General features: G+C 36.7%; 1 protein-coding gene across 4 annotated transcripts in view; it reads left to right on the top strand.

Annotated features, from left to right (window-relative positions):
- Positions 1-24,592, top strand: part of BRIP1 (BRCA1 interacting DNA helicase 1) — a 180,926-nt gene that overhangs the window by 77,389 nt on the left and 78,945 nt on the right. For all 4 annotated transcript variants that reach the window (XM_045375116.3, XM_005583892.5, XM_015438383.4 and 1 more), the window contains 2 exons: positions 410-550; positions 4,258-4,419. In XM_045375116.3, the coding sequence (XP_045231051.2) occupies positions 410-550; positions 4,258-4,419 (303 nt within the window). The remainder of the gene's footprint in view (positions 1-409; positions 551-4,257; positions 4,420-24,592) is intronic.

Below are 24,592 nucleotides of genomic sequence, written 5' to 3'. Positions count from 1 at the left end.
GGAGATTTTGTCTTCCTGCTCAGTACCAGCATTTTAATAAATATGGTTGACTCTTTTAAAAATAGTTGTTTGTTGTTGTTGTTGTTGTTTTGAGGCAGGATCTTGCTCTTCACCCAGGCTGGAGTGCAGTGGTGCAATCTAGCTCACTGCAGCCTTGACCTCCCAGGCTCAAGTGATCCTCCCACCTTAGCCTCCCGAGTAGCTGGGACTATAGGCAAGGGTCACTATGCTCGGCTAATTTTTCTATTTTTTGTAGAGACGGGGTTTCACCATATTGCCCAGGCTGGTCTCCTAGACTCAAGTGATCTTTCTGCTTCAGCCTCCCAAAGTGCTGGGATTACAGGTGTGAGCCACTTTGCCCAGCCTCTTTTAAAGATAATTTTATTTATCTAATGTTGTTTTCTTTTAGGCCTTTTCAGATATTAATGGCAAAGTTCAGACTATTGTTTTGACATCTGGTACATTATCACCAATGAAATCCTTTTCGTCAGAACTTGGTGTTACATTTACTGTCCAGCTGGAGGCTAATCATGTCATTAAAAATTCACAGGTTAGTTGTTTTTTTTTTTTTTTTGAAGGCCTTCAGTGTTTCTACTTACTTCAGTATAACTCTATATAAACAAGTTAGAAGGTACTTGAAGTGCCAGGAAGTAAATCTTGATAGGAAATTCAACATTCCAGTTTTATAATAAAAGAAAATCTGTCAGCTACTTAATAGTGTGTCTACAGAAGGAAATAATCCAGTCACTTGGGATGCAAAAGGCTGTATTTCAGCTTCTTCTTTTAAATAAGTTTTAGTTTTGTAATGAAAACAAAATTTTGATTTATTTAGTTCTCATGGTATAATTATTTGTATTTTATTTATTTATTTATTTATTTTTGAGACAGAATCTCGCTCTGTTGCCCAGGCTGGAAGGCAGTGGTGTGATCTTGGCTCACTCAGGTTTAAGCAATTCTCCCGCCTCCGCCTCTCGAGTAGCTGAGATTACAGGTGTGCGCCACACGCCTGGCTAATTTTTTATTTTTTATTTTTAGTAAAGATGGGGTTTCACTGTGTTGTCCAGGGTGGTATTGAACTCCTGCCCTCAAATGATGCACCTGCCTTGGCCTCCCAAAGTGTTGGGATTACAGGCCACCATGCCCGGCCTATTTATATCTAATTTATTTATCTCTGTATTTTTATTTTTACTTTTATTTTTTCAGACACAATTTTGCTCTGTCCTCCAGGCGGGAGTGCAGTGGTGCGATCTCAGCTCACTGCAGCCTTCGCCTCCTGGGTTCCAGCCACTCTCCTGCCTCAACCTTCTCAGTAGCTGGGATTATGAGTGTGTGCCACCATGCTTTGTGCATTTTTGTATTTTTAGTAGAGATGGGGTTTTGTCATGTTGGCCAGACTTTATTTATCTTTTTAGAGACAAGGTCTCGCTATGTTGCCCAGGCTGGCTTCAAACTCCTGGGCTCAAGCAGTCCACCTGCCTCAGCGTCCTGAGTAGCTGGGACTACAGGCATTTACTACCATGCCCAGCTTGTATAATTATGCTTCTCTTTTCCATTAGACTATAGTGTATCCTGATTCTTCCTTTTACATTCACATTCTTCCTCTGTGCCTAGATTAATAGCTGGTATTTAGCAAGTGTTCAGCACGTTTGAATATCTGAAATGAATTAAAACGTACTCTTATGAGTCCTATGATTTAAGATTTTAATGTTTTATAACGATGCCTACTAAATGTTATTTTAATTTTTGTAGAAATGTATATATTATCATTTTTCATTATGCCTTCTGGTTTCTTTTTATGAAGTATTTTAAAGTAGTTAGGCACACAGGTGATGTTAAGCTGTGGTTAATGCTAAAGTGGTTAAGTTAACATCACCTGTGTGCCTAACACAAGGCTAGTTCTTTGTTAAGCTATATACACAGGTTTATGGTGGGAACATTTGTGGTTCTCACAATTACCTGGGAGCAACTACGGCATTTGGTAGTTGGGAACCTAGAATGCTAAACTCCTATATAACTAAGAATTGTGCTTTCCAAATGCCAGAGTGTTCCTGTTGAGAAATGTGACTATCAACAGCAGTGAAGGAAGAATACATGTTCCACATTTTCAAGTTGCTTTCTTTAGAGACACAGATAAATATAGGAAGTTGGTAAATTCAGCATACGTTTTCTCATAAGAATGTTATTACAGGCTCTACGTTCTCAACCTACTGCACAGAAGTCCATTTAACCTGTAATGTCTCTGAATTATAATAATGTAGTTGTGCAGCTGGATTCTGTTATACTATAATATTTTCCTTCAACTTAAATTTTTTAAAAACTTTAATTGTGGTAGAATATACATGACATAAAATTTGCCATCTTAACCATTTTTGAGTATACAGCTCAGTCTTATTAAGTATGTATATATTGTTGTGCAACCAATCTCAAGACATTCTCCTCTTGAAAAACTGAAACTCTGTTCCCATTAAACAATAGCTCTCTATTCTCCCCCTTCCCCAACTCCTGGTAACTACCATTCTACTTTCTGTTTCTCTGAATCCGATTACTATAAGTACTTCATATAAGTGGAATCATAAAGTATTTGTCATTTTTGTGACTGGCTTATTTTACTTAGCATAATGTCCTCAAGGTTTGTCCATGTTGCAGATAATGTCTTCAAAGTTCATCTATGTTGTAGTATGTGCCAGTTTCTTCTTTAAAGGTGAATAATGTTTCATGTGTGTATATGCCTGTGATTTATAATAATATATATTTGGTCTTCCACTCCATTTCTTGGCATACAACTCCTAAAATCCTTAGAATCTCCAAAGTGATATTTTGTATGCTAATGAGATGACTAATGGTAGGGGGCCCCTAGATAGCATCAGGATGGGGGCTGGTCTCCGGAAAGACCAAGACATGATAGGAGAGTTGGGATTTTCACCCCCATTTCTCAACCTCTGGGGAGGGCCTGGGGGAGATGGTGCTAAAGGTTAAATTTATTTTAATATCTAGTGGTTTAATCAATCATGCCTACATAATGAAGCCTCCATAAAAACCTAGAAGGACAGGGTTCAGAGAGCTTCCAGATAGCTGAACACCTGGAGGTTCCTGGAGGGTGATGTGCCTGGGAATTGAAGCTCTGAGCCCCTTCCCACATACATCTCTTTATCTGTATCCTTTGTAATATCTTTTATAACAAATCAATAAGTGTAGGTAAATGTGTCTCTGGGTTCTATGAGCAGCTCTACCAAATTAATTGAACCCAAGCAGAGGGTTGTGGGATGCCCGATTTCTAGCTGATCAGTCAGAAGCACAAGTAAAACAACTGTGACTGGCAACAGGGGGGCAGTCTTGGGAACTGAGCCCTCAACCTCTGGGATCTGAAGTTATCTTCCAGTAGATAGTGTCAGAATTGAATTGAATTAGAGGACACCCAATTGATGTCTGTTGCAGAATTGATTGTTTGCTTGGTATGTGGAGAAAACCTCCCACACATTTGGTCACATAAGTTTTCTGTGTTGATTGCTGTGGTGTGAGAGCAAAGGAAAACGTTTGTTTTTTTCTACTCAATGCTACATTTTGATAATTTATTCATCTATTGATTCTTTCAACTGTATTTCAAAATAATTAGAAATTTCAGAAAAGTTGAAAAGGTAATATTAATATTGTGAGTATCTTTATATCCTTCACCTAGATTCATCACTTGTTAACATTTTGCACAATTTCTTCTGTCTCTCTCCATCTCTTTACATATAAGGGAGATAGAATTGCAAATAACTGTAAGCTGTGGTGGGTATGGTTTTTTTCTATGACTAAGGATCTTTGAGCACCAGTGAATTTTTGAAAGAGTAGTTCCTGTCATTTTTGACACTTGCCTATGGCAAATTATACTGGCCTTCATCCCCAGTATTTTGGAATTATCTGATTCTGCTATTGGTATATATTCATCATTTCATTTGTTCATTTATTCACCTAACAAAAATTTGTTACATGCTTACATTTTGCAAAGCTATTAAGTAAATAAAGACAGATACAACCTGTTTTGCTTTCAAAGAATTTTCACTCTAAGAGAATTTAGTGATCTACCTAAAGCAAAACTTTTATAAATTAAATCTGTATACAATTAATTAAAGGTAATAGAAAAACCCCTGACAATTTAAAAATAAATTTTTGTTAAACTTGTTGCTTGATCTTTTATGTAAATACTTCCAAATAAATATTAATTTCCATGCATTTTTCAGGCATAACTCTAATAATGACATATTCATATTCTAGGTTTGGGTTGGTACCATTGGGTCAGGCCCCAAGGGTCGGAATCTCTGTGCTACCTTCCAGAATACTGAAACATTTGAGTTCCAAGATGAAGTGGGAGCACTTTTGTTATCTGTGTGCCAGACTGTGAGCCAAGGAATTTTGTGTTTCTTGCCATCTTACAAGGTAAGAGAATGTTTCTTGTTTCTTTTGCCTTTAAATAATCATTTACATTTTAAACATTGTCATGCTAATTTAAATATTACCACAGTAAGCTTCCTAGGGTAGAGGCAACAAGGTAATAATTATAGTTTTCTTTTTTTTTTTTTTTTTTTTTTTTTGAGACGGAGTCTCGCTCTGTCACCCAGGCTGTTGTGCAGTGGCCGGATCTCAGCTCACTGCAAGCTCTGCCTCCCGGGTTTACGCCATTCTCCTGCCTCAGCCTCCCGAGTAGCTGGGACTACAGGCGCCCACCACCTCACCTGGCTAGTTTTTTGTATTTTTTAGTAGAACGGGGTTTCACCGTGTTAGCCAGGATGGTCTTGATCTCCTGACCTCGTGATCCGCCCGTCTCGGCCTCCCAAAGTGCTGGGATTACAGGCTTGAGCCACCGCGTCCGGCCTAATTATAGTTTTCTAAACATCATATATTCTTTTACTTATTTTTTGATTAAGATACTGCCTGATCATCCTACCTCTGTTTTACTTAAAAGTCTGAATGAGCAAGGCTGGACATGGTGGCTCATGCCTGTAATCCCAGCAGTTTGGGAGGCTGAGCTGGGAGGATCACTTGAGCCTAGGAGTTCAAGACCAGCCTGGGAACATGGTGAAACTCTCTGCCTCTACAAAATACAAAAATTAGCTGGGCATGGTGGCACAGACCTATAGTCCCAGCTTCTTGGGAGGCTGAGGTGGGAGGATTGCTTGAGCCCAGGAGGTTGAGGCTGCAGTAAGCCATGATTGCACCCCTGCACTCTAGCATGGGCAACAGAATAAGACTCTCTTTAAAATAAAATAAAACAATCTGAAAGAATGAAAGTCTTCAAGTAATGTTAGTTATATAGGAGAAGTGTTTATGTGTACATTATTTTTATTCTTAGGGACAAGTTGATATTTTCAGAGTAGAAAGGAAAGGAGCATTCCTTTTTATTTTCATAAATTACATTTCTGAATGTTTCATTAAAGTTAATCTAAGCTAAATTTTCTTTGCTGCCCTCATTTTACTTCATGTATCTGGCCAGAAGAATTTTGTTGTTGTTTTTAGAGTCACTCTGATTTTTAATATTTTTTTTTAGTTAATTTGAAAGTATTTAGTATATTTTGGTCCTCCTAATATTCAAAGCATTGAAACCACATATAATTCCTGAAAGTAACATCACATTGTATAAAAATCTAACCTAAATCCAATGTAGAGAAGTGGCATTCCTTCTCTTTTTTCCACAGGAAGTTATACCTCTAAGGACAGAAGCATTTGGAAATAATATATTTGAATGATAATATTGATACTTTTGATTCCTCTATTGTCTTTTTATATATATGTACTTCGATAGCTAGGGATACACTAAAGCAATTAGTCTCTTGTAGATAAATTAAAGGATTTGTTTTCAAAAAGATAATCAGATAATTTTTTACAAGAATATCTAAAAATAAAATGGACATAAACATTTTTTAAAATTCTTAATAGAAAACAAGATGTATTCCAGTGTGAACATCTACACCAAGCAGTTATATTTAGGAAAACTAGTAATTAAACTTGACACTAAGTCATACAATAAAACATGTAGGGAGTTGGTCTTACCTAATAAAATTTGTAAAACTTTTAATTCTTAAATATGGAGACAAATATCTTCTGGGAAATTGGAAGAAAAGTTATTTATGGGATTATAGAAACTGCACTCACTCCACAATTATGTAAGAGATAAAAGCAAAATCTTATTGCATTGCTAAAACCTTTTTATATTTTCCAGTCATAGTCACAAAAAGGGAGATAGGAGGTGTCTGGGTGACATTTTTCTGCTAGGCTTGGAATACATATAGCAGACAGTATGAATTTTAGTTACAGACATTTATAATTGGGTGACTAGACACTGTAACGTTGAAATAACTTTTTAGTGATTGTATATATATTAGCAAAATGAATAGATTATTTTTCTGCTTCTACCTTTTCAATTAAAAATAAAGACACAAGAAATCCTTCAAACATATTTTGTTCCCATTTAGTTTATCTCTTTGATTAATTGTGAAATTAATTGTTCTGCAGGTTTTTGTTTAATTTTTTTGTGGCGTAAAACAGTAAACATTTATTATCTCATAGTTTCTTTTTTTTATTATTATACTTTAAGTTCTAGGGTACATGTGCACAATGTGCAGGTTTGTTACATATGTATACATGTGCCATGTTGGTTTGCTGCACCCATCATTTACATTAGGTATTTCTCCTAATGCTATCCCTCCCCACTTCCCCCACCCCAAAACAGGCCCCGCTGTGTAATGTTCCCCACCCTGTGTCCAAATGTTCTCATTGTTCAATTCCCGCCTTATGAGTGAGAACATGCGGTGTTTGGTTTTCTGTCCTTGTGATACTTTGCTGAGGATGATGGTTTCCAGCTTCATCCATGTCCCTGCAAAGGACATGAATTCATCCTTTTTTATGGCTGCATAGTATTCCATGGTGTATATGTGCCACATTTTCTTAATCTAGTCTATCATTGATGGACATTTGGGTTGGTTCCAAGTCTTTGCTATTGTGAATAGTGCTGCAATAAACATATATATGCATGTGTCTTTATAGTAGCATGATTTATAATCCTTTGGGTATATACCCGGTAATGGGATCGCTGGGTCAAATGGTATTTCTAGTTGTAGATCCTTGAGGAATCACCACACTGTCTTCCACAGTGGTTGAACTAATTTATGCTCCCACCAACAGTGTAAAAGCGTTCCTATTTGTCCACATCCTCTCCTGTATCTGTTGTTTCTTGACTTTTTAATGATCACCATTCTAACTGGTGTGAGATGGTATCTCATTGTGGTTTTGATTTGCATTTCTCTGATGACCAGTGATGATGGGCATTTTTTCATGTGTCTGTTGGCTGCATAAATGTCTTTTGAGAAGTGTCTGTTCATATCCTTTGCCCACTTTTTGATGGGGTTGTTGTTTTCTTATAAATTTAAGTTCTTTGTAGATTCTGGATATTAGCCCTTTGTCAGGTGGGTAGATTGCAAAAATTTTCTCCCATTCTGTAGGGATGGGAGCCTACAGAATGTTCTGTAGGCTGTTCACTCTGATGGTAGTTTCTTTTGCTGTACAAAAGCTCTTTAGTTTAATTAGATCCCATTTGTCAATTTTGGCTTTTGTCACCATTGCTTTTGGCGTTTTAGTCAGGAAGTCTTTGCCCTTGCCTATGTCCTGAATGGTATTGCCTACATTTTCTTCTAGGGTTTTTATGGTTTTAGGTCTAAGATTTAAGTCTTTAATCCATCTTGAATTAATTTTTGTATGAAGTGTAAGGAAGGGATCCAGTTTCAGCTTTCTACATCTGGCTAGCCAGTTTTCCCAGCACCATTTATTAAATAGGGAATCCTTTCCCCATTGCTTGTTTTTATCAGGTTTGTCAGGTTTTGTCAGGTTTTGTTTTTGTCAGGTTTGTCAGTTAATTGTTCTGCAGGTTTTTGTTTAATTCTTTAAAACTTTTTGTTTATTGTCTGCTTGTGTTGGTTGTATTTATCTTTTTAATTGATCTGTATGGGCTTTTAAATATATAGTATGGATAGTAATCCTTTATAATACATATCATAGAAACTTTCTTATTTGTTATTTGTCATTGAATTCTTCATTTTAATTTCTTTTTTAGCTTTAAATAATTTATCAAAATACTTCTTATACATTATTAAATAATGTTAGAATGGTTATAATGAAAAAACAGGCCGGGCGCGGTGGCTCAAGCCTGTAATCCCAGCACTTTGGGAGGCCGAGACGGGCAGATCACGAGGTCAGGAGATCGAGACCATCCTGGCTAACACGATGAAACCCCGTCTCTACTAAAAAATACAAAAAACTAGCTGGGCGAGGTGGCGGGCGCCTGTAGTCCCAGCTACTCGGGAGGCTGAGGCAGGAGAATGGCGTAAACCCGGGAGGCGGGGCTTGCAGTGAGCTGAGATCCGGCCACTGCACTCCAGCCTGGGCGACAGAGCGAGACTCCGTCTCAAAAAAAAAAAAAAAAGAAAAAACAGCAGCTCCCTTTACTAATACTGTTCCTTCTTTCTTCCCAGTCCCACATCCCCAGAGGCTTCGCAGGTCTTTTATTTATTTTTCTGATATTTATTGTCATTTCTGATTGTGGTGAAATATGCATAACAAAATTTAACTCTGGTTTTGTTTTTTGTTTTTTTTTTTTTTTGAGATGGAGTTTCACCCTTGTTGCCCAGTCTGGAGTGCAATGGTGTGATCTCGGCTCACGGCAACCTCTGCCTCCCAGGTTCAAGTGATTCTTCTGCCTCAGCCTCCCGAGTAGCTGGAATTGCAGGCATGCGCCACCACGCCTGGCTAATTTTGTATTTTTAGTAGAGATGGGGTTCCTCCAGATTAGTCAGGCTGGTCTCGAACTCCTGACCTCAGATGATCTGCCCACCTCGGCCTCCCAAAGTGCTGAGATTACAGGCATGAGCCACTGCCTTTGGCCTTAGCATTTTTTGTATGTGTACAATTAAGCACATTTGCAATGTTAGACAACCGTGACCACTATCTATTTCCAGAACTTTTCATCATACCAAATAAGAACTCTGTTCCCACAAAATAACTCCCCAGATTCCTTTTCCCCATTTCCTGTTACCCTCTAGTATTCTTTGTGTCTCCGTGAATTTGGCTATTGTAGCTACTTCATATAAGTGGAATCATACAATATTTGTCCTTTGTTTCTGATTAATTTCATTAACCATAAAGTTTTCAGGGTTCATCCATCTTGTAGCATACATCAGAATCCTTTTTATGGCAGAATAATATTTCATTATATATGTATATATGTATATACATATATATGTGTGCATATAGAGAGATATATACATCTCTCACATTTGCTTATCCATTCATCTGTCGATGGGTATTTTGATTGTTTCTACCTTTTGCCTGTTGTGAATAATGCTGCTATGAACATTGGTGTACAAATATCTATTTGTGACCTTGCTTTCAATTCATTTGGATATATACTTAGAAATGTAATTTCTGGATCATGTGATAATTCTAAATTTAACTTTTTTTTTTTTGAGATGGAGTCTCGCTCTGTCACCCAGGCTGGAGTGCAGTGGCACCATCTCGGCTCATTGCAACCTCTGCCTCCCGGGTTCCAGTGATTCTCCTGCCTCAGCCTCCCGAGTATCTGGGATTACAGGTGTGCACCAACACGTATGGCTAATTTTTGTGTATTTTTAATAGAGACAGGGTTTTACCATGTTGACCAGGCTGGTCTTGAACTCCTGACCTCAGGTGATCTGCCCGCCTCAACCTCCCAAAGTGCTGGGATGACAGGCGTGAACCACCGCGCCCAGCCTAAATTTAACTTTTTGAAGAACCACCAAACTCTTTTTTTAATAGTCAGTGCATAATTTAGATTCCCACTAGGAGTGCACAAGGATTCCAATTTTTCCACATTTTTGCCAATATTTATTTTATGTTTTTTTGATAATAGCCTTTCTAATGGGTATAAAGTGTAGTGTCTCCTTATGGTTTTGATTTGCAGTTCCCTGAAGACTAGTGAGGTTAAACATATTTTCATGTGCTTATTAGTAATTCAGACATCTTCTTTAGAAAAATGCCTATTCAAATCCTTTGCCCATTTTTGCAATTGAAATCATTTTTAGTATATTCACAAAGCTGTGTAATCGTCACCACTGTCTAATTCCAGAATATTTTTCTGACTCCAAAAAGAAACTCCTTACTCATTAACAGTCACTGCCTACTCATACCTGCTATTCCCTAGTATCCACTAATCTGCTGTTTCTATAGATTTGCCTTTTCCGAACATTTCATCTAAATTGAATCATACAATATATGACTTTTTGTGTCTGTCTTTTTCACATAGTGTAATGTTTCCATGTTCATCATTATGGGATGAATTAATACTTTATTCCTTTTTATGGCTGAATAATATTCCTTTTACTTTGAACCTATTTGTGTCTAAATTTAAAGTGTGTCTTTTATAGACAGCATATAGTTGGAGCATTTAAAAAAATTCATTCTGCTTATCTCTGCCTTTTAACTGGAGTGTTTACTCCATTTATGTTTAATGTAATTAGTGATAAGTTGGTGTCTATGAATGCCACTTTGCTGTTTGTTTTCTGTGTATCTGGTGCCTTTTCCCCCTCTATTTCTCTGTCATTGCCTTTTGAATCTAATAGATAGATATTTTCTAATGTGCCATTTAAATTTTTCTAATGTGTCACTTTAATTCCCTTGGCTTTTCTTTTACTGTGTATTTTTTAGTTATTTTCTTAGTGGTTGTCCTGGCAATTATAGTTAATATCTTACATAGTTTGATTAATACTAATTTAATTTTCAATAGAATGCAGAAGCTTTAATCCTATGTAGCTGTTTTTTTATCCTACCTTGTGTCATTATTATCATAAAAATTACATCTTTACACATTGTATGTCTCTCAACACAGATTTATAATTATTACCTTTTGCAACTGACTTTCAAATCAGATAGAAAAAAATTAAAAACAAAGAATACATTTTATATTGTCTTTTATATCTATGTTAAAACACATTTTATACTGTCTTTTATAACTACCTTGTAGTTATCTTGACCGGTGCTCTTTAATTAATTCTTAATATGGACTTGAGTTACTCTCCAATGTCCCTAAAAGCTTATTCTTAAATAGAATCTGAGCCTTGCAGCTGGCTGTCTCTGTTGTAACCCTCTGCTGTTGTTCTGGAGCCCTGTTGATGTTGTGGTAAGGTATGGGGAATGGGAAGCATCTTCTAATCCTATGATTATGTCTCAATCTTTTAGTATCACTGTGTCCCTTGCCTGTGACCTTCACAAGTGTTTCTGAACTCTTCATTCATATCATAAGATTAAATAGCAGGGAACTGCAGTTTAGGAAATGATCCCTTCCCTCATATTGGATAAGGATCTGGTAAAATCTTCCTTACTGGCAGACTGGCCTTTGTTTTAGAGAATGCGTTGGACGTATTTCAAAATGGTTGTTTTTTTCCTTCCTCCTGCCAGAAACAGTAGGATTTTTCTTGGCTCTTTACTGTGGGGACCTGGTGGGATTTTTGGTGGTAATATCTTAAAAAATGTGGGCCCCCTGGCAAGATTACAGCCCCTAGGAGTTTCTTACCTATAAACTAGTTAACATTTTATCTCCAGCAATTCATTAAAATTATCTATTTCTGTCAATTTGTGTTTTAGTGGGCATTGTCCTAGTAAGCATGTCTTGACCATGATTCTCTATATTTACCTGTCTCTCCAGATTTCAGGGTGGCAGTTTGCCTTGTGACCTTAGTTCTCAGATGGATCCCAGAAAAGTCATTGATTTTTAGTTTAACTTTTTTCTGTTGTAAAACAGGTGTGATGACTTCCAGTTCTTTACATATTGGAGCTGAAATCAGAAATCCAATAAAATTAGCAAAAATAAATTTGCTATTGAGTTTCAGAATCTAGACATAAGAGCAAACCAGCGCATTATTATAATCTTTTGTCAGTACCATTGTCAGTTCTCACACAGTACAGTGACTGCAGTTATTAAATGTATTGATACTATGCCATTTCAAAGTGGTTTGACATTGACCATGCAGAAGACAGAAAGCCTACATTAGAATTCATTTCAGGGGGACATCAGGAACCAGGATTGAAATATAATTAGATGGGTTGTATTAGTTCTATGTTGTTGCATAACAAATTACCACAAAATTAGCACCGTAAAACAATACACATTTATTATCTTACTCTTTCTGTGGGTCAGGAGTCTGGGCATGGCTTAGCTGGCTCAGTGTATTACAAGGCTTCCAGTGGGGTCACCTGTGGTTGTGGTCTCACTAGAGACTTGACTGGGGAAAGATTGGCTTCCAGGGTCCCTCAGTTTGTTTGCAGAATTTATCCCTTATAATTTTAGGACTGAGTGAGATACCCAGTCTTTTGCGAGCTGTTGACTAAGGATGACTGTGAGGCTTTAAAGGTTGCATTCAGGTCCTGGTCATATGGCCCTCTCAACAACATGGCAGCTTGTTACTACTACTGCTTTTCTTCTTCTTCTTCTTCTTCTTCTTCTTCAAAGCCAACAAAGGTGTCTCTTCTATAGGGGGGCATTGTATCTTTTAAGGACTCTTACCTGATTAAGTTAGGCCCACCCAAGATAATCTCCCTTTTGATTAACTCAGAATCAATTAAGGTAGACACTAATTACATTCATAAAATCTCTTCATCTTTACTACATAATATAATCTAATCATGGGAGTAAAATCTTATTTTTATCTCACAACGGGGAGAAGTTTATGCAGGTTGTATATAGGGAGTGGGAATCTTAGGGGCCATCATAAACTTTTTATCCCAGGGATTACTTTATCAGGGTAAGAAAAAGGTTAGGAAGAACCATTAGAATAAAGATTTGTGACTATGGCATATGAAAATATTAATAAAAGTGAAATTATATTTATGAAATTTAGGTAGTAGAGGTATCATAACTGCACATAATAAGCTCTCCATAAATGCTTGATGAATAAACACACAAACGAATGGAGACTAACTCTTATTGTTCCAAGTCTTTCTTACTGCCTTTGAAGTTAGAAGTATTTTAGAACTACAAACTAAAATTTCTGTGCTTTGCTTGTAAAGCAATACATCCTAATTCCACATACTAATACTTATTTTGTATTGAGAAAGAACTTTAAATATCTTTAGTTGAATTTCTTTAAAATACCAAAATACTTATATTGAGAGCCTTGCTTATATTTAAGATATTCCTGAGAAATCTCATAACTTTACTTCACATTTATTTTTATTTACTTAATCCATTGAAGAAATTATTATTGAGTACATACTTTTGTGCAGAGTATTGCACTAAGTGCTGTTAAAGATTCAAAAATGAACAAGTTACTATCTTTTCAAGAAGATTTCAGTTTGGGTTATGGTATAAAATAAGTATACACATCCTTGCATTATTTGACAAAATTTATAATCACTAGAGCGATTAAGAAGAATGATAATGGAATTAAGAGTTGGAAGAGATCATATGTGATTGAAGCAGAGAAGCTTCCTAGAGGAGGTGGTTGGTATTTCAGTGGGTATTAAAGAAAGGTGTATAGATTTCTTTTTTTTTTTTTTTTTTGAGACAGATTCTCGCTCTGTTGCCCAGGCTGGAGTGCAGTGGCCGGATCTCAGCTCACTGCAAGCTCCGCCTCCCGGGTTTACGCCATTCTCCTGCCTCAGCCTCCGGAGTAGCTGGGACCACAGGCGCCCACCACCTCGCCCAGCTAGTTTTTTTTGTGTTTTTTTAGTAGAGACGGGGTTTCACCGTGTTAGCCAGGATGGTCTCGATCTCCTGACCTCGTGATCCGCCCGTCTCAGCCTCCCAAAGTGCTGGGATTACAGGCGTGAGCCACCGCGCCCGCCCAAGGTGGTTAGATTTCTACTGGTAGATGTGGGAGTGAGGAATATAGTATTCTGGACCGAGGAGACATGTATTAGCAAAGGCACAGAAAATATTTTCATAATCACAGAGTTTAGCTTCGCCTGCGTGAAAATATAATGTAAAGAATGGTTGCAGAGTTTCATAAAAGAAACATAGGATAAGGACCAGGCATGGTGACTCACACCTGTAATCCCAGCACTTTGCGAGGCCTAGGTGGGTGGATTGCTTGAGCTCAGGAGTTTGACACCAGATTGGGCAACATGGTGAAACCCCACCTCTACTAAAAATCAAAAAGAAAGAAAGAAAGAAAGAAAGAAACAGGATAGAAGTCTAGGCCCAGTGCAGAAGCCTATAATCCTAGCACTTTGGGAGGCTTAGGTAGGAGGATCACTTGAGGTCAGATGTTCAAGACCGGCCTGGGTAACATAGAAAGACCCAGTGTTTAAAAAAACAAAACAAAAAATATCAGCCAGGTGTTGGTGTGAGCCTGCAGTCCTGGCTACTTAGGAGGCTGAGATAGGAGGATCACTTGGGCCCAGAAGTTTGAGGCTGCAGTGAGCTGTGATCACACCACTGCACTCCAGCTTGGCCAATAGCAAGACCGTGTCTCTAAAAAAGAAAAATGTATGTCTAAAGCTTTTCAAACCATACATTTTAGTGGTCATTTTTTTCCCCTTACATTTAATGGCCAGTTTTTCTTCCTGTACTAGATTATTAGAATGGGTGATTTACTCAAAACTTTACATTTTCACTGAGAAAAAACTAATATTCTTTTGATTAAACTGCAGCATTTGTTTAAGGGTAAGAGTGAGAACGTTGTTCATCTAGTTTTTTTTCCCCCACATTTCTTTCAGAGCAATAGTTTATGGTAACTAGGAGGAATACCATTCTTCCACTAAGATAAATTTGATTTTGACTCTGTTGTCATTTAAGTAGTAGCAGCATTGCTTTAGAACTCTCTGAAAGTTCATTTTATGGGTAGAAGAAACTGTCCATATAAAGAGAATAGAAACTTTTCTATTAAATCATTTGGAAAAGAGACTCTCTGGTGCCAAAGTAACAAGTTGGATCTTTTTATTTGTACAATACAGACTTCGACTTAAAAAAAAATACATCTTTATGAGTAATACGTATAAACCATTTTCCCTGAGGGAACATTTTACATTCATCACTGAATGTCAGATGAGGAATAAAATGCAAACATTCCTGTTCACTCTGTAGCTGTAGTTTTTGAAAGTATTGTTCAGCATTAAATTTGTATGTTAAGAAATTTGCAGTGCTACTAGTTTGTTATGGTTCTCATTTTTAAAGCTATACTGCACTTAATCTAAAGAAGAAACTAAATGCTACATTGAAAAGTGTTTTTTTTCCCCTCGTGTAGAAGGGTGAGATTTCTATAGATATAAATTTGCTTTAAGTGATCAACTGAGCCTTTTCAAGAAATATTTTTTTTTCTACAGTGTTAAATAGAGTCGTTATGCCATTGAGGCTTTGGGGATATGGTAGAGAGGCTGTATATCTCTCAGGTTAGATGTAGTTCTTGAGAACTTCTGCTCTTGATTATTAATAAGTATTCATTTGTTTGTTCCTTTGTTTATTCATTTGACAAACGTTTACTGGGCATATACTACATTCTGTGTAGACAATTCATATGGCTAAGGTCATACATTTAATTGGTGAAAGCAAACTTAGAACTCCTGATTTTCTAGTTCAGTACTGTCCTTGTAATAGTATTCTAGTGTTTGAAAAATAGTGGATCTGATAAATATTAATTTGACATATTATTTTTATTTAGAACAATATGTACTTATATAAAAATACCTACATATTGGTATACCTGTATTTACATTTGCTTTTCACGTTCATTTTTGCTTATGAGCTAAACTGTTAGGAAGATAGATATAAGAGCTACTCTGAAAGAGGATGCCACTGCTTTAACAATTGAGTGAAAATAGTAGGGCAGTTGGAAAGTAACAATTTAATAACCAGGTTGTTTTTTGCTGTGTGTGTGTGTGTGTGTGCATTTATATAGTCATTTATGTACTTATCTATAAATAACATGAATATATTTGTACTACATCTGGTTCCCAAAAAGCTTTATAAAAATATATTGATTAGGCTGGATATGCTGGCTCACGCCTGTAATCCCAGCACTTTGGGAAGCTGAGGAGGGCGGATCACCTGAGGTCAGGAGGTCAAGACCAGCCTGGCCAACATGGTGAAACTCTGTCTCTACTAAAAATTCAAAATTAACCGGGCATGGTGGCACATGCCTGTAATCCCTGCTAATTGGGAGGCTGAGGCAGGAGAATCCCTTGAATCCAGAAGGTGGAGGTTGCAATGAGTCAAGATCATGCCTTGCACTCCAGCCTGGGCAATAAGGGTGAAATTCTGTCTAAAAAAAAAGAAAAAAAAAATACACACACACACACACACACACACACACACACACACACGTGTGTGTATATATGTATGTATATGTGTGTGTGTGTATGTTTATATATGTATATGTATTATAATTTTTAAGTGAAAAATCTAGGGAGAATAAAGGCAGAGAATTTAAGGTTAAACTAGAGTCAAGGATGGCCAGGTAACTTAGTTTGAGAAGGCAGTGTCTTAGTCAATTTTGTGATGCTGTAACAGAATACCACAGACTGGATAGAAAGAAAAGAAATTTATTTCTCACAATTCTGGAGACTAAGAAGTCCAAGTATCAAGGTGCCAGCATCTAGTAAGGGCCTTCTTGCTGCATCATCTCGAGGTGAAAGGGCAAGTGAGACAGAAAGAAAAAGCTCCTTTTTTTTTTTAAGGTATTAAACCCATCCATGAGGACAGAACCTTTCTGGCCTAATTATCTCTTAAATGCTGCACCTGTTAATACTGTTACAATGACAATTACATTTTAACATGACTTTGGGAGGGGACATTCAAACCACAGCAGGCAGGGATCAAGTAGCAAATTTAGAAGCTGAATTCATCCTAACTCCCTGTGCTCTCCCCACCCCCTTAGTTCTAAACTATTTTTCACGGATGTAAGGATAAATATAGAAAGTGAAGGGGTGGCCTGCCCCTCCACACCTGTGGGCGTTTCTCGTTAGGTGGAACGAGAGACTTGAGAAAAGAAATGAGACACAGAGACGAAGTATAGAGAAAGAAAAAGTGGGCCCAGGGGACCAGCGCTCAGCATACCGAGGACCTATGCCGGCACCGGTCTCTGAGATCCCTTAGTATTTATTGATAATTATCTTTACCATCTTAAAGAAAAGGAAGTGGCAGGATAATAGGATCATGGTAGGGAGAAAGTCAGCAGTAAGACATATGAATAAAGATCTCTGTGACATGAATAAGTTTAAGGAAAAGTGCTGTGCCTTGATATGCATATGTAAACATCTCTGTAAACCTTTTTAGTGCATAAAGAGCAGCATTGCTCTAGCAAGTCCCGCCTTTCGCCCTAAGGCGGTTTTCTCCTTTCTCAGTAAACAGAACACACAATCGGGTTTTATACCGAGATGTCCCATTGCCCAGGGACGGGCAGGAGACAGATGCTTTTCTCTATCTCAACTGCCAACAACCCGCCAAGAGGCCTTCTTTCCTCTTGTACTAGTCCTCCTCAGCACAGACCCTTCACGGGTGTCAGGCTGGGGAACAATTAGGTCTTTCCCATCCCACGAGGCCATATTTCAGACTATCACATGGGGAGAAACCTTGGACAATACCTAGCTTTCCTAGGCAGAGGTCCCTGCGAGCTTTGGCAGTGTACGTGTCCCTGGGTACTTGAGATTAAGAGAATGGTGATGACTTTTAACTAGCAAGCTGCCTTCAGGCACTTGTTTAACAAAGCACACCCTGCACAGCCCAAAATCCTTTAACCATTGAGTCACCACAGCACATGTCTCTTGCAAGGACAAGGTTGGGGGTAGGGTCACAGATTAACAGCATCTCAAATACAGAACAAAATGGAGTCTCTTATGTCTACTTCTTTCTATATAGACACAGTAACAGTCTGATCTTTCTTTCTTTTCCCCACAGAAAGCACTTTTGGGAAATGACAGGCAAATTACTTAAATATAACTTATGATTAATTTACTGTACATTTTACATATTAAAGCAATTTTTGAGCTTGATATGGACTAGAAAAATTTGGAGGTTCTAGTTGTTTCATCTTGGTTACAGTCTTCAATATCTACCTAGTTAATCTTCATGGTAGCGACCAATTGATTTTCCTTTTTGGCTGACAGTTTCATATTGGCACCTTTTGATTTTAGATGATTTCGATGGTGTCAGGAGGGACGTTAACTTGATGCAGTGGTAGTCTCCAAATACACTTATCCCGGAGGTCATGGGACAAAAAAGTGACACCACATTAGGATGCTTGAATCACACAGTTTAGTAAAGATATTTAAAATACACAGTGGGAGGCAAGGGGAAAAAGTTGAGGGTAGGTTAACACATGAATACAATGTAAGTGGGTGGAAGGACCACACTACCTAAATCTTGGGCTGTACAATGTTTATGTCTTGTCTTTCTCTGTTCCACATCAGCTCTCCTTTCCTGATGGTGTGCTTACAGAGACTAGAAATGAAGTTTAAGCAAGGGGACACAACAGATGCACAATTGACACACTTTATTAGAGTAATGCCAGAGCAAATGCACTTGGCCACAGCTGTAGTCCATCAGTTTGCCTGCTGAGCTACAATGTATTTTATTTGCCTTTCTTGGGCAGAGGATAGATGGACCAGAATGGGTGTCACCAATGGGTGGCTGAATAAGATTTTATGAATATTGGGTAGTATTTTATATGCCTCAGATATGTTAAATGTATCTTGGATATTTGACACCTCATGTATATATAGTGTATCTTGAATATCTAGTATCTTTTCCATCCTTTTTCATCTATGTTCATAGAGAAATAATGTACTTATTTTATCTCTTTAATATGGCTTACAGGTTTCTAACTTCTAGCTACGATTTTAACATTTTAAGAGTTTCACCCATCTATTTGGGTTCTTGTATTTTATGTATTCTCAAATATACAGCAAATGCAAATTATAGAAGTGAGCTCTCCCAATCTCTAGCCTTTGATTTTAAGATATCAAGTTAACTCAAGGATTATGCATTTTTGAAAAGTCTTTCAAAAGATACATCATTCTCTACAGGACATGGTGAATGAATGGTTAGAGCTCAAACCAGTGCATTGGTTGTCTGCCTTTGTACAAAGTACTATTTCTGAGGAGTTTTTTTTTTTTTTTTTCTCTTTTTTTTTTTTTTGTTGAGACGGAGTCTCGCTCTGTCTCCCAGGCTGGAGTGCAGTGGCTGGATCTCAGCTCACTGCAAGCTCCGCCTCCCGGGTTCATGCCATTCTCCTGCCTCAGCCTCCCGAGTAGCTGGGACTACAGGCGCTTGCCACCACGTCCGGTTAATTTTTTATCTTTCATCTTTTTGACAGTAGCCATTGTTATAGGCATAAAGTAATGTTTCATCATGGTTTTAATTTGCGTTTCCCTAATGATTAGTGATTTTTTCATACATCCGTTGGTCATTTGTATGTCTTCTTTTAGAAATGTCTATTGAAGTCCCTTGCCCATTTTTAAATTGAGTTATTTGTGTTCTTGCTAATGAGTTGTTTGAGTTCCTTATATATTTTGGATATTAACTCCTTATTGGATATATAGCTTGTAAATATTTTCTCCCAATCTGTAGGTTGCCAGTTTGTTCATGGTTTTCTGTTTGTTGTAATTCCATTGGCCTATTTTTGCTTTTGTTGTCTGTGCTTTTGGGATCAAATCCAAAAAATTGTTGCCTAGACCAATGTTATGTAGTTTTCCCCCTCTGTTTTCTTCTAGTAGTTTTACAGTTTCAGGTCTTGGGTTTAAGTCTTTAGTTCATTTTGAGTTGATTTTTTTATATATTGTGAGATAAAGGTCCATTTTCATTCTTCTGCATGTGGATATCTAATTTTCTTAGCACCATTTTTAGAGAGTCTTTTTTTTCCCATTGTGTATACTTGGCACCTTTGTTGAAAATCAGTTGAACACATACATGGGTTTCTTTCTGTGCTCTTTGTTTCATTGGTCACTGTGGCTGTTTTTTATGCCAATACCATGCTGTTTTAATTACTATAGCTTTGTAGTATGGTTTGGAATCAGGTCATGTGATGCCTCCATCTTTATTCTTTTTTTTTTTTTAATTTATTTATTATTATTATACTTTAAGTTGTAGGGTACATGTGCATAACGTGCAGGTTTGTTACATATGTATACTTGTGCCATGTTGGTGTGCTGCACCCATCAACTCGTCATTTACATCAGGTATAACTCCCAATGCAATCCCTCCCCCCCATCTTTATTCTTTTTACTCATGACTGCCATGGCTATTCAGAGCTTCTTGTGGCTCAGTATGACCTTTAGGATTCTTTTGTCTATTTCTATGAAAAATGACATTGGAATTTTGATAGAGATTACATTGAATCAGTATGTCACTTTGGGTAATGTGAACATTTTAACAATGTTCTTCCAGTCTATGAGCATAGAATATCATGCTATTTATTTGTATCTTCTACAATTTCTCTCATCAACATTTTATAGATTTCAGTGTACAAGCCTTTCTTCACCTCAGTTAAATTTCTTTCTTTCTTTCTCTCTCTTTTTGGTAGCTATTGTAAAAGGAGTTCTCTTAATTTCTCTTTTGGACAGTCTGTTATTAGTATATAGAAATGCTACTGATTTTTTGTGTGTTGATTTTGTATCCTACAAGTTTACTGTATTTATTCATTTATTCTAACAGTTTTTTGGTGTAGTCTTTAAGGGTTTCTATATATATAAGATTATGTCTTCAGCAAACAAGGGCAGTTTCACTTTTTTGTTTTCTATTTGGGTGATTTTTATTTCTTTCTCTTTCTACATTTTTCTGGCAAGGACTTCAGTACTATGTTAAATGGACATAGTGAAAGTGGGCATCCTTGTCTTGTTCCAGATCTTAGAGGTAAGGCTTTCAATTTTTCACCATTGAATATAATAGTAAGTGTGGGCTTAACATATTTGGCCTTTTTTGGCCAAATATGCAGTACATTTCTTCTATACCTAATTTAGTAAAAGTTTTTCTCAGGAAAGGATGTTGAATTTTGTCAAATGATTTTTCTACATCTAATGAGATGATCATATGGTTTTTGTCCTTCATTCTATTAATGTGCTGTATACATTTATTGATTTACATATGTTGAACCATCTTTCCATCCCAGTGATAAATCCCATTTGATTATGTTGATTTGTTCTTTTAATGTGTTGTTGAATTTGGTTTGCTAGTATTTTGTTGAGGATTTTTGCATTTCTGTTTATCAAGGATACTGGCCTGTAGTTTTCTTTTCTTGTATTGTCCTGTCTGGCTTTGGTATCAGGGTGATAATACTGGTCATGTAAAAATAATTTAGAAGTATATCCTCCTCTTCAACTTCTTTGAAATCATTTGAGAAAGATTGGTATTAGTTCTTTAACTGTTAGGTAGAATTCAGCAGTGAGCCAACAGTTGGTCTTGGACTTTTCTTTGATTGGAAAGAACTCATTGGTCTGTTTAGATTTTCTATTTCTTTATGATTCAGTCTTGGTTGGTTGTGTCTAGGAATTTATCCATTTCTTCCAGGTTATCCAGTTTGTTTTGTTGGCATATAATTGTTTGTAATAGTCACTTTGATCCTTTGTATTTCTGTGGTATCAGTTATAATATCTCCTCATTTGTTTCTCATTTTATTTGAATATTCTCTTTTTTTCTTGTTAATCTAGCTAAAGGTTTGTTGATTTAATTTATCTTTTCAAAAACCAATTCATAGTTTTGTTGATCTTTGTGTTGTTTTCCTAGTCTCTATTTATTTCTTCTGTGATCTTTATTATTTCTTTCCTTCTGTTAATTTTGGGCTTAGTTCTTCTTTTTCTAGTTCCTTGAGGAGTAATGTTATTTATTTGGGATCTTCTTTTTTGATGTAGGCATTTGTTACTATAAACTTTCCTCTTAGGACTGCTTTTGCTGCATCCCCTAAGTTTTGGTATATTGTGTTTCCATTTTTGTTTGTCTCAATATATTTTTTAAAATTTCCCTTTTAATTTCTTCATTGCCCCCTTGGTTTTTTAGTTGCTGGAACATGTCGTTTAATTTCCATATATTTGTGAATTTTCCTGTTATTCATTTCTAGTTTTATACCATTGTGGCCAGCAAAGATACTTGATATGATAACAAACTTAAATTTGTTAAAACTTGTTTCATGGCCTAAAATATCATCTATCCTGGAGACTGTTTTATGTGTATTTGAGAAGAATGTGTATTCTGTTGCTGTTGGATGGGATATTCTGTACAGGAATACCTTATTTTATTGTGTTTGCTTTATTACACTTTGCAAATATTCTGGGTTTTTTTTTTTCCCATAAATTAAAGGTTTGTGGCAACCCTGTGTCAAGCAAGTCTATTGTCACCATTTTTCTAATACTATATACTCACTTCATGTCTCTGTGTCAGCATTTTTTAGCAATAAAGTATTTTAAAACTAAGGTATGTATTTTTTAGACATAATGCCACTTGTATACATAGTAGACTATAGTATAGTATAAACATAACTTTTTATATGTACTGGGTAACAAAAATGTATGACTCACTTTATTGTGATATTTGCTTTATTGTGGTGGTCTGAAACTGAACCTGCAATATCTCCAAGGTATGCCTGTATACGCCTGTTAGGTCCATTTGGTCTAAATTTATTCAAGTCCAGTGTTTTTAAATATATTTTCTGTCTGGATGATTTGTTCATTGTTGAAAGTGGGGTATTGATGTCTCCTACTATTATTGTATTAGAATCTATCTCTCTTTTCAGATCCTTTAATACTTGCTTTACATATTTAGGTACTTTGATGTTAGGTGCATATGTATTTACAATTGTTATATCCTCTTGATGAATTGACCTTTTTTTTGTTAAATGATGTTCTTCTTAGTTTTTTTCTTTACAGTATTTGACTTAGTCTATTTTGTCTTATGTCAGTACAGATAACCCTGCTGTCTTTTGGTTTCCATTTTGTTGAATAGCTTTTTTCAGCTGCTCACTTTCAGCCTGTGTGCATCCCTAAAAGCAAATCTCTTGTAGGCAGCATATAGTTGGATCTTCTTTTCTTACTCTTTCTAAATTGCTCTGGCAATTAAGACTCTGTCTTTTTGCTAGAGTGTAATTGATTTACATTCAAGGTAGTTATTGAAAGGTGGAGTTATTACTGCCATTTATTTATTTATTTAAGACAGGGTCTTGCTCTGTCACCCAGGCCAGAGTGCAGGGGTGTGATCATAGGCCACCATAACCTTGAACTCCTGGGTTGAAGGGATCCTACAACCTCAGCCTCCTGAGTAGCTGGTACTACAGGCATATGCCACCACACCCATATAAATTTTTTTTAAAACTTTTTTTTTTTAGAGACAGGGTCTTGCTTTTGCCCACACTGGTCTCAAACTCCTGGCTTCAAGCAATCCTTTGGCCTCAAGCAATCCTTCTGCCCCGGCCTCCCAAAGTGCTGGAATTACAGGCATGAGTGACCACGCCCACCCAGCATTGTGAATTATTTTCTAGTTCTCCTGTAGGTTCTTTGTTTCTTTATTTCTCTTGCTGTCTTCCTTTGTGATTTGATGGTTTCCTGTAGTGGTATGCCTTGAGGCCTTTCTATGTTTGTTATGCACTGCATTGTAATTTAAATATTTTTCTTTTGGATCTTATTCACTAGACTGTGAAGTGATGCTTTCTCTGAAACATTTCTTTTCAAGTTTTAGAGCAACAAATTTGCAGCAGATTCAGATGGCAATACTTGAAAGTAGTAACTTTTAGGTAATATAGTGGTTGCTTCACTTGCTTCCCTCAGTCTGGATTTTAACAGTGCAAGTGCACTGACCTCATTATAGTTTAATTATTAGCCCATTTACAGAAGTATAGAAAACAAGTTGCCTTTTTTGCCTATGGTTAATTTATTCAGGAAAAGAATGAAACATATAGTTGAATTTGAGTGAATAAGTTTATTCAGATTGTAGCCAATATTAACTCAGTCAACAGTTCTTTACTCTAAAAAAGCAAAACAAGTCAGATTATGTACATTTTAACTAAATGGTTACTTTAGACATTGATGAAATAACTGTTGATGAAACAACAGTAATTCAGAATTTATGTTTCAAAGAGTTAAGAATTTGTTCCATACATAACATAGTATTGAGTTCTTATTGTTTCCTTTTCTTTTTTCTCTCTTTTTTCAAGACAGTGTCCCACTCTGTTGCCCAGGCTAGAATGTAGTGGTGCAATCACTGTACTCTTCACCTCCCCGGCTCAGGTGATCCTCCCACTTCAGCCTCCTGGGTAACTGGGACTACAGGAACATACCACCATGCCCAGTTAATTCTTTTGTAGAGATGGGGTTTAGCCATGTTGCCCAGGCTGGTCTTGAAATCCTGAGCTCAAGCAATCTGTCTGCGTTGGCCTCCCAAACTGCTGGGATGACAGGTGTGAGCCACCACATCTGGCTTTTATTGTTTTCTTTTCACATGATTTCAGGAAGGTAGATTTTCATGTGTAAACATATTAGTTGTTTTACAAATGTCATTTTTTGAAGTTTTTTGCATTGTAAATATTGTATATTTTTGTCAGAATATATCAAGAAGTAACTGTAAATCGAGGTGTCACTAGTGCAGTAAGGCACTAGTAGTGCAGCTCTGACATTT

Source organism: Macaca fascicularis, chromosome 16, assembly GCF_037993035.2.
Source record: "Macaca fascicularis isolate 582-1 chromosome 16, T2T-MFA8v1.1".
In the NCBI taxonomy this organism is placed as follows: Eukaryota; Metazoa; Chordata; class Mammalia; order Primates; family Cercopithecidae; genus Macaca; species Macaca fascicularis.
The sequence above is the reverse complement of the archived record's forward strand: the minus strand, read 5'-3'. Positions and strand labels throughout refer to the sequence as shown.